Here is a 10598-nt window from a genome sequence, read left to right as displayed (position 1 = left end):
CAGAACACTACTTCCTCAACTACACCAGGAAAGTAGAAAAACTAAAGCACCCAACCTCATGCCTTACAACTGCTACATGCACTTTCTACGAAAAACTGACTAGATTTTCCCACAAACCTAACACTACAGGGGTCTGTTTTTAGTTTTTCCCATATTTCAAAATAAAACTACAGGTATGGGCTACACAGGGGCCTAACATGCTGAAGGTACAAGTTTTGTTGTTGCTGTTCAAGATTCTCAATTATGCATTTTATCTCTAGCAATGTCCACCTGCATGTAGGGACCATGTCACAAGACGGTATCAGATCCTGTGACGCTGGAGGTTAACAGGTAGTTCTGAGATATCCTGAGCATCCATCATGACTCAGTTCTTCTGCAAGACATGGCTGAGGCAGTTCTTTCTGCCTAAGGTCCAGTTGTATAATTTTCTATTAAGAGACAACATCCTCATAATTTTCAGTATTCGTAAAGACCACAAAGCTACATTCCAGTCAACCATGTAAAAATTTCACCAAACTGGTAGTGACACTTCCTTGAAGGACATTACTTTTTTTAAATCATGAAAATTCCAAAGTTGTTCTCTGACCTTAATACAAATACCTAAAAGCACAGTAAACTCATTAAAGGATACTAAGGAAACAAAGAACAAAGTACCAGAAAAAAAAAATTTTTTTGCAACACGATTTCTGTGTAGCAGCAGTCCAAGAAAATATTTTGTAGCAGGCTGGCTTCTGAGATCTCCCTGCTTCTGCCTTGAGTGCAGGGACTAAAGGCATGCACCTGGTTTCACAGCAAACTTATTTATAAAGGACTGCCTCAAAAAAAGAAACAAATGTTGGGTGTGGTAGCTCATGCCTTTATTCCCAAGCACCTGAGAGACTAGAGCAGAAAACTTTTAAACCAATAGGTTTTTAAAACTGATAGGTTAAGGGCTGAGTGTAACTAGCTTTACTGTGCTACAGCTATGTCAAGGACTTCATGTAAATCTGTTCTCTCTTTTCACCTTATCATGGGCTCTTCAAAGGCCTTTGGGTCCAGTGAAGGCGCGTTTTCCCAGTGTAGGGGAATGCCAAGGCACTGAGATGGAGAGGGTGGTTGGAAGAGAGCACCTTCATGGAAGTTGAGGGGGAGGAGGAAGGGTAGAAGGGGCTAGCAATTGAAATGAAAATACAGAGAACATCTAATATAAAATTAAAAAACAAAAACATGGGACTTATCAGGTACCATTAGCCATTCACACAGCCTTTGTGCCAGCTCTCAACAATATTGCAGTGGTGTTTGAAAGGAGGCCATTCCTTATGCTGGTTTTACTTTTAAAAACAAATTTACTCGGGTATTTAATATGCTTGCTGCTCAGACATACTACTTAGTTAAAAACAAGTCTCAAGATTCTAAGTGTAGAAATGTATGTCACAGGCATGGTATAGCTATCTACTCCCACACTGACATCAATGTGACAGATCACCACAAACTGACTAGAACTCTATTCACATGGAAGATAAAAGTGAAGAATTACATGGCAGTGAGAGTGGACTGGAACTACTAAACAGGAAGGCCACCAATTATATTTCAGAGAGCAGGAGTAGGGAGGGTGACTTAGGATTACTCCTAAACTACATCACTTTGATTATCTTATCTTTAAAGCAAGGGCATAAAAACAGATTATACTGGGGGTTGTTGGCAGGGCTAAGGAATCCAACATAATAAAGCTAAATATGAAATGTCAAAAAGCAAGAAGTACCAGTTTTGAGTGAACCAAGAATTAGGGGCATTGTGAGAACAGGTTAAGAGGAATGTTCTCTAGTGCATGTCAAAGCACTACTGTGAATGGAAATAGTGTCTTTTTCCACCTTTACAAGGATTTCTCAAGTAAGCCCAGGCTACCAAGCTTGTGCAGCAATTGCCTTTACCCACTAGGTCATTAGATCAGAGACCCACAGAGAACTCTTCATATCTCTACAAATAAAACGTTGTGTTCTTCTGTCACCAGCTTTTCTTTACTGAATACTTTGCACAGAAAGAAAAGTCCAAACTGTCATCTTTCAGTCCTCCACATTCCCCTCTTTAATATGGCATTTTGTTCTATATACATTGATGAAAATTTGAAACAAACAAAAGGAACTTTAGTCAAAACTCCCCTTCCTCCTCCAGCTTTATTGGAATAGTTTAAAATTACATTTTCTATTTTCTAGGACTTCAGTTGCTCTCTCCATCTGACGTTTAAAAACTGATTACAGCAAATGAAACACAGTTGTCTAAGTGATATAGTATACAAAAATAACATCTTGATTTCTGTGAAAATGCATTTCTCTGCAATTCCTGAATAGCTCCAAATTATGCTAACGCTGAGCATTGGATGTTTACTCTGGGTTTTAGATTTAGTCTTTGAAAAAATGTGTTCTACACCTTTGCCATCAACGACTGTATGTCCAGCATCAACACTGGGATGAAGCTGCTCCTGTGTTGGACTTTTAGCCAGATTCCATGGCATAGCCTTCAACACATTTGTCTTTTCAGTTTACTCCCAACTCAACTGTATATTCTATGAGGGCCTGATGCAGATGTTACTCGATGTTATTTAATAGCTACTGAGGTCAGACAATCCAAGGCCATCATTATGCTAAGAATTAAAGTTATTTATGGAAGCTTAGATGCTTCCAGGATTGGTTTTACCTCCTACATGGGAACACACTCAAACCCAGAAGGGCTTACTGGTCTGACTGAACTCTTCCCACTCATTAATCCCTATTCACCAGTGGCACGGAAAGGGGGTTCTTTAACAAAGCATTATACATAACACCTCTACCAAACTAAACATAAACTTTTTTTGTAGTTAAATGCAGAAATTCGGTTTTTTTCCACCCCTTTCCTCCTTTTACACTGCAAGTAAAGCTCACTGGCCTGGGAACAGCCTCTATCTGCCAACCTTTGGCCAGTGAAGAGGATTCAGAGAAAATAATACAACCATCAATCAGAAAAAGGAGGGGCGACAAAGGAAAATAATTAGGCTGTAGCCTCAATTGTGCATTCCCGTGCAAGATGCCCTGACTCGCCACAGCGGTAACAGTTGACTTCACTTGTCTTGCTGCAATTGATGGCTACATGACCAGTTTCACCACACCTAAAAGAAAAAAAAATTACATAGTTTTGACACTGCTTCTCAGAACAAAACTGCTCTCAAATCAATGACCAATACAGAACAAAAATAGACAGAGAAAACTTACTAAAAACAGAGAAGAATAAAAACTAGGTTCTTAAAAACCTTGTGGACTAGAGATGGCTCAGAGGTCCTGAGTTAAAATCCCAGCAACCCACATGGTGGCTCACAACCATCTGTAATGGAATTAGATGCCCTCTTCTGGAATGTCTGAATAATATAACTAAGTCTTTTTAAAAAACAAACAAAACCTTGTAAGAGATTAATTAGTTTCAAGCCTAAAACCTCAAAGCTGATGTTATTTGTAAATTAATCCTAAGGTTTCATTTATATGCCCCAACAGCACTTAGTAACTACACCACACACAAGCCATAGATCATATATGGAAAGTCAGCATAAACAACAGGTGTTTGTTTCCTCCACCCCTCTGGGATTGGCTTGCACAAGTCCTTTCATACTTACTAATCCCTTACTGCCTCAAACTGTACACTTTATCTTGGTTCAGTGGTAGTATCTACCTACCAGTTTGAGGTCCTAGGTCCAATACCTAGTACCACAAAAGAAAAAATAGCAGTCTTTTTGCCAGGCAGTTAAAACTCCCTCAAATTAACAGGCCTATCTGGGCTACATAGTGAACTCACCTCAAAGGAAAAACCAAAATTGTCATCTATCTGCCACTAAGCCTGATGATATCTATTCTAAGGAAGGAGAACAAGTCCAAGGTGTCCCCAACAGACACTACCTCCACAAAAATCTTCAAGTTTTTAGCACCCACTTTATGACTCACCTATAGCATTTCACCTTGGTGCAGTCTTTTTGAATATGTCCAAATTCACCACAAGAATAGCACTTCTGCTCATCCGCGTGGTCACAGTCACGAGCCAGATGGCCTGGCTTGCCACAGTTGTAGCAGCATTGCTCTCGCTCTCTCTTGGGCTCCTTGCAGTCCTTGGCAATGTGGCCACCTCTACCGCAGTTATAGCAGGCTTCAACAATAAGGAAAAGAAGCAGACCAAGACTATAAAACCTTTACAAAGTAGTATGTTTAAGCCCATGCTACAAACCCTCAAAGCTAGAAAAATCTTACAAAGCTGTGTGTAGTTTACATGTTCACCTCTCCCAAGAGTAGGAAGTGTTAAATACTTACCATCCTCCTGAAGATCACAATCCTTGGCAAGATGACCAGACTCACCACAGCGGTAACAGATGTCAGGAAGAGACGAGGAAACAAACTGGAATCCTATTTTAAGCAGAAACAAAAAGAATTGGGATAATCAGGCCAGTCTTAGTATTAATGAATGCTGGAGTACTTCAAAATTTTTTATTCGACAAAAATACCTCTATCCGAGGTAAAACCACCTCTGCCTCGGCTTCTCATTCCACGGCCCCGACCTCCACCAGTAGGGCATTCCCTGGCCCAGTGGCCAGATCGTCCACATTTAAAGCATTCGTTGCTGCTCATAGCTGCAGTTAAGAGCTTTGGAGTATTTAAAAAAAAAAAAAAACAAGCATTTAGAATTCATACTGGTTAGAAATACACTATTTACTTGTACTTCAGATATACTACTACCATATGCAAATCCAAACTCTGAACTGTTATCTTACAACTTCTAAATGGAAGTTATATGGATTACATGCCTGTGTTAATCTCAGTAATATCTCAACATTCCAGGACTAGCTTTGTTTATGTTTATGCACACCCACGCACATCATGTATACTTACTGCCCAAAAAAACCTAATAACAAAAAAGAAAAATAGAAGCTTACTTTTGCCCAGAAATATTAATTTAAAATTTTAGGACAAGAGTAGTGGCAGAGGATCCAGAGATCTAGGTCAGCCAGGGCTACATAAGTTCTTTCTTTAACCCAAAAGTAAACCCACAGCCACTGAGCTCAGAAGTCTAACTTGTCTTAGATACTATGCATTCAAACTGCCTCTCCCTTAGGTCAGGCAACTCAAAGTACTCCCTCTTATGTACAACTGCATTTAATTGGGTCTTTTACAGATTTTGACTGTTCTCCATAGAAACTTAAAACATGGCTGAGAATTAAGACTTTCACTACCTGTGACTATCAGACTCTTCTGCACACCCCTCTTGTTATACCCTTTTCCAACTTTTAAAAGCCATCTCAATGCCAAGTCTATTTAAAAAATATCTGAACATCTCCCAGCCTCAAATTCACATAAATAGCTATCAAATCATACTAACAATGCTTTTAGTCATATTCCTCAAAGGCTGAGACTGAGTCATCTTACCTTTGAATTATTACAGTACACCATATAGTGATCCTTTTAGTTCCTATTATATACCATGGCTTCTGCAGAGATGGGGAGGTCTTAAGTCCTTTCTGCTCTGTAAACTTTGCATATTTTATATAGACCCAATACAATCTAATCAAATAATAACAGTAAGCACTAAATATGCTTGGTATCACAAGTTACTCTATTACTAATTTACTACATTAATGTTTTCAATTAAGCACTCATTAAGGGTACAGTCACTCAGCCTTCTCAAATCATAGGTATGATCCTATGCATGCAGACTTTTAGGAGCAAAGGCTTTTGCTTCCAATAGGGATCAAGGCTCACTGTGTAAGGACATCACTGATGAAATACAGCAAACTAGCTGAACAAAAAAACCCTCCAGGCTGAAGAGATTGCTTAACAGTTACAAGCACTTGCTGCTTTTAGAAGGACTAGAATTCTCTTCCCAACACTGACATGGCTCCAGTTCCAGAACACCAGCCAGCCTCCACTAGCACTAGATACACATATGGCACACACAGAAACATACAGACAAAGATTTATACAAAGGCTGGAGAGATGGCTCAGTGGTTAAGAGCACTGACTTCCAGAGGTCCTGGGTTCAATTCCCAGAAGCCACATGGTGGCTCACAACTATCTCTAGGGGGATCTAATGACCTCTTCTGGTGTGTCAGAAGACAACTACAGTGTACTCATAAATCTTTTTTTAAAAAAACTCAAAATACAAAATAAAAGTAGTGCTAGTGTAAAGAGCAAATCAAAGTTCTAAGGGGAAAGAAAAAAGTAATATCTAAAAATTCAAGAGTAGTTGAGAATTTCCATCAAAAATAAGTAAAATGAGCCAGCAGCCAAATCTCCATCTTACTGTTTATTTGTCACACAAGATCTGTAGAACTACTATCATGAAGTGCTACACAAAATGCCAATATAAAATGACAAATATGGGCTAGAACTATAGTTTAGTATAGTGTTCCTAGCACTCTTGAAGCCCTGGGTTTCATCTCCAGGACCACACACAAAATCTCTTACTTTGCTAGTTAGCTTTGCAGTATAAAAAGACGGATTCTAAAATCATGCTTAAGTTCAAGTTAGCTAGGTTTTTGACTACCCATTTGTCATGTCACCTCAAAGACACATGTCCAGCACCACAACTATGGTGTGTGTTGAGCTAACTTTTATTACTTTATCTGGCTTTCTTCACTGTGGTTTACATTCGTTTTTATGCTCTAAACCCTTAAGTTATCTTTCCCATGCAAAGGGTTATCTCTGCCTTATCACAGTTGTGATACTGAGACTACAGGACAGGTCTTGCCCACTTTCATGCTCCAGTAAATTCTAACAAACTGAATTAAAAAAAAAAAAAAAAGAAAAAAAAAAGAAAATAAGATAACCAGATAACCGCCTGTTACTTGATTCTGGCCACCATGATGAAAATAAGAGTATCAACCGGGAGAAATTGTTTTATCCTACAAATCATTGACCTTGGTTAATTACACCCATATCTGCCTGCCCTGACTACCTGTGCAAAGACTTAATAGCCGAGTACCACCTACTGTGTCAGCCATAATTACATAATCTATCTTAACCACTCTTCAAGTTATGTATCCTTACTCCCTTTTAATAAGAAAACAGTGTGGCTGAGCTTGGTGGCACATTCCTTTAACCCCAGCACTAGGGAGGCAGAGGCAGGCAGGTCTCTGGATTCAAAGCCAACCTGGTCTAGAGTGAGTTCCAAGACAGAGAAGGCTACAAAGAGAATCCTGTCTAAAGGAAAAAAAAAAAAAAAAAAATAGAACAATCTGAGAACAAGTGACTTACTAAATCCATACAGGTAGAACCTAATACTATCAAGATGTCAACAGTTTACCCCTAAATCCTCTAAGGCTATCCTCTAGGAAATTATTTACACATACATACATGCTTCCTATATGTAATTTAAATCCCAATGCGCAAATTTTCTATTCTTTTAGATAAACCAAATACAAATTACAACAGGTAAGATACTAGTCACTTTTAATTTATTCACAGTAATCATTTTCTGGCCCTGAATAGGTAGGTATAGGAGGCAGTATTAAGAGATGGGCCGAAGTTCTGGTATATAATGAGTGTGTCACCACTCCCAGATTTTTCTGCCCTTTTAAAACATTCTGTAGCCTAGGCAGGCTTCAAATTTATTTGCAATCCTGCCTATCCTTCCCAAGTACTGGGGTGATATAGGCTTGTATTCATAAGGTACAAAGCCTTCCTATTTGCATGAGGCCACAACTTTATTATCCCAAGTATTTAACAACCTGAAATTACTGCCAAAACAAGAACCCTATTAAATAAGGCAGTGTAGAAAAGAGCATTCTCCACATAGCTGGCCAGGATGCCTTGGTATTAATATTCTGGCTCACCACTTACTGTCAGGGAGCTAGGAAAGGAAAGCAAAATTTCTCTGGAAATGTATTTACCTAACAGAACAATCACTCTAGCAGTGACTTCTTCACTATATATTGTTTTCAGGTCTAAAGGCAAAAAGAGTCAAGTCATACATCACTACCAAAATTTTAATACTTGCAGTTGTTCAACTGCCAGAATATTGGCCCTTGGTCTTCAGCTGATTTGGCTTAAAGCACATCTCTTTGAAATAAATTTCCTCTTGTTGTCTATATGAAAAGAAATAGTTCAAATACAAGAGTTTCCTAATATGAAGTAGGAGGTAAATACAGATATACTATTAGATTTTAAAAACTTGTTACAGTTGTAATTTGAGGAAAAAATTAAATTAAGCCCTTAATTCAGCCCTTGGAATTCCAATAAATTTCTTTCTCTTATAGTCCAGCATACAAAGAGTTCCTTGTAAACAAGAAGCAAGTTTAACAAGCTTTTTAAAAAAGTACCTAGAACTATGTATGGGGGTTACAATTTGATAAGCCTGAATTTTAATCAGGGTAACTTTCAGTTTTTTATAAAAGTTGAAAAATAAATAAAGCGATAAGGACTACAGCTTATGTATCTTTTTAAAAGTTTGAAAGTCTTACACTCAATATATACTAGCAAATGGCTAACAAACTTGCAAATTTAAAACCAAAGATTAATTCATTCGCGTAAGCATCTCCAAAATTGGGTCAGACAACAGGAAATGGGAATTTTTATCTCATAAAAACTTAACTTAGAGATATAACTTAATTCCCCTTTTCTTTAATGCAAGGCAAATTGAGTGTCGTGGTTTATCTTGTCTTTTGTGTCTTCAAAAATATCACAAAAACCTAATCAGCCGACTGCGCAGTGCAATGTCTCCTTTTCTCAAGACCCCCACCCCCACCCGATATGTAGTCACTTCCTCTCAAAGTGCCTGGTGGCCGAGGCCATGTGCTTGACATGTGGCAACAAGCAAAAAAGCTTCACCTATAAAATCAACACCCAAACCCAAGTGAGAGCGATCAAACCGTTCTAAAAACAGGTTTTCACGCTAATGAAAAAAAAAAATCTAGATTGATCTTTGCCAACTCTACTTCCGAGGCTTGCTTGTAGTTAATGTCCATTTAATCCGAGAAATATTGGCAAAGACCTCTGCCGCCCTGACGGCCTTATGGGCTGACAACCTACGAACCCTTTCCACCCGCTCCCGCTCCATTAAAAGGGGGGGGGGGGTGTTAGACTTGAATCTCTTCGATTCGGGCAAAGGTGGTTTCTTCAGAGAAGCGAGTCGAATAAGCTGCTTAAGAATACAAACTACAAGAAATCAGGAGTCTGACTAAAGATCGACAAGACGGAGAACAGAATCCAGACTTGAGCCTTACAGCGGCGTGCGCGGGCTTCGTCACGGGCCGGGTCCCGAGGCCCCGCAGCCGCTGGCACATGGCCCGCCAGGCCTCCACTCGGCGCTCGGCCTGGGAACCTCCACCACGACCAGGCGCTCCCCCCGCCACACCGCCCCGTTCCAGGAGTTCCCGCCACACTGGCCCTCCGCGCTAGGCCTGCGCGCGAGCCTCCTCGCCTCGGCCCCAAGGGCGCCGGGGCCTGGTCGCCACTCGGCTGAGGCCTGCGTGGCCCGAGCGAGGCCCCCGCGCACCGGCCCTAGTGCCCGCGCCGCAGGACTGCAATTACAGCCGCCCGAGTACGGCGGGCCAGAAACTCCGGCCGAGGCTGCAGTCCGGCCGAGCGAGCCCCGCGCCTGACGCAGCAGGGCGCAGGCCAAGGTGCGGCCGCCATCGCGCCTCGCAGTTCCGGCCCTCCGTCGGTCTAGGCCGTACCAAACCCGCGACCTCCGTTGAGCAGGCTACATCCTCGGCTCTCACCTTCGGCGTCGGAGCTGCCCACAGCGGAGGAGACTAGAACGTAGACCCAAGAAGACGAGTCCCAAAGCAGCGGCTGTTTATTTTCAGGGTCCTTGCCTGCGCCACACGCGGGTCTGCACACGGCCCTACACACGCCGCTGCGCACGGCTCTCCTCCGCCTCGCCCACGGGTCCAATCAGCGCAGGAAGCTAGACCAACCAATCAGGTTCGCCCGCTGGGAGCGCGGCCTCGCGCGAGGGCGGCCGGGGCGGGGCGGACAGATGTACGCCCAGCCTCTTCCGTCCTGCCCCGTTCGCCGTCTTCCCGCCCGTAGCTGGGTTCCGTGGCCCCAATGGGTGTTTGTTGCTTTCCTTCAGGCAGTTCGTCTCTCGAGCCTTTGCTGATCTTACTCCAACTCCGAATGATGGTTCTCACCAGCTACAGCCTAGGGGACTGGCTCGGGCAGTGGTTGCGGCTTGCGGGAGCCAACCTCACCCTGTCCGGTCTCCCCTAAACTTGTGGGGCTCAGAAGCAGGCCCGGTTTCCAGGATACACGCCCTTAAGTTTGGGGGAAGGTCCTAGTGGCCTGATCATAGAAGCGGCTGTGGCTACCATTACGGTCCATGAGATGAGATGCGTTTGGGTTTTGTTTCCTGGGTATTAACCAACAGCGCGCTGCTAGTGGCCCTGGTTTGCAATAACCCCAAATGAAAATGCCTAATGAGGTTGAAGATGGTGACTGGTGATTTGTGTCACAACACTTCTTGTGACCCATAATGAATGACATCCCTAGGATTTATGCATGAGAGAGGAGGCCAGAAAAGTCATTGACCTGAGCTGCCTCATTCAGGAGTGATGTGTTTGCATTTCATGGTGTCTCCAAAAGAGATTCTGTGTGTAGTCGTAGGTCCTC

General features: G+C 42.0%; 1 protein-coding gene across 4 annotated transcripts; it reads right to left on the bottom strand.

Moving 5' to 3' along the window:
• Positions 1-2035: 2035 nt before the first annotated feature.
• Positions 2036-9858, bottom strand: CNBP (CCHC-type zinc finger nucleic acid binding protein). 4 transcript variants are annotated; one of them, XM_080932207.1, is made up of 5 exons: positions 9707-9858; positions 4496-4634; positions 4305-4397; positions 3945-4143; positions 2036-3121 (listed from the first exon to the last, which is right to left on the bottom strand). In XM_080932207.1, exons 2-5 carry the CDS (start codon positions 4617-4619, stop codon positions 3004-3006), a joined length of 534 nt encoding a protein of 177 aa, XP_080788333.1. In that variant the 5' UTR covers positions 4620-4634; positions 9707-9858; the 3' UTR covers positions 2036-3003. The 4 variants fall into 4 exon arrangements, with proteins under 4 accessions (XP_080788333.1, XP_080788332.1, XP_080788335.1 ...); XM_080932206.1 differs by having other exon boundaries at positions 3945-4148; positions 4307-4397; XM_080932209.1 differs by having other exon boundaries at positions 4517-4634.
• Between the last annotated feature and the right edge of the window lie 740 nt (positions 9859-10598).

Source organism: Micromys minutus (genome assembly GCF_963924665.1).
Source record: "Micromys minutus genome assembly, chromosome: 18".
Lineage (NCBI taxonomy): Eukaryota > Metazoa > Chordata > Mammalia > Rodentia > Muridae > Micromys > Micromys minutus.
This window is presented reverse-complemented; position numbering and strand designations above follow the sequence as displayed.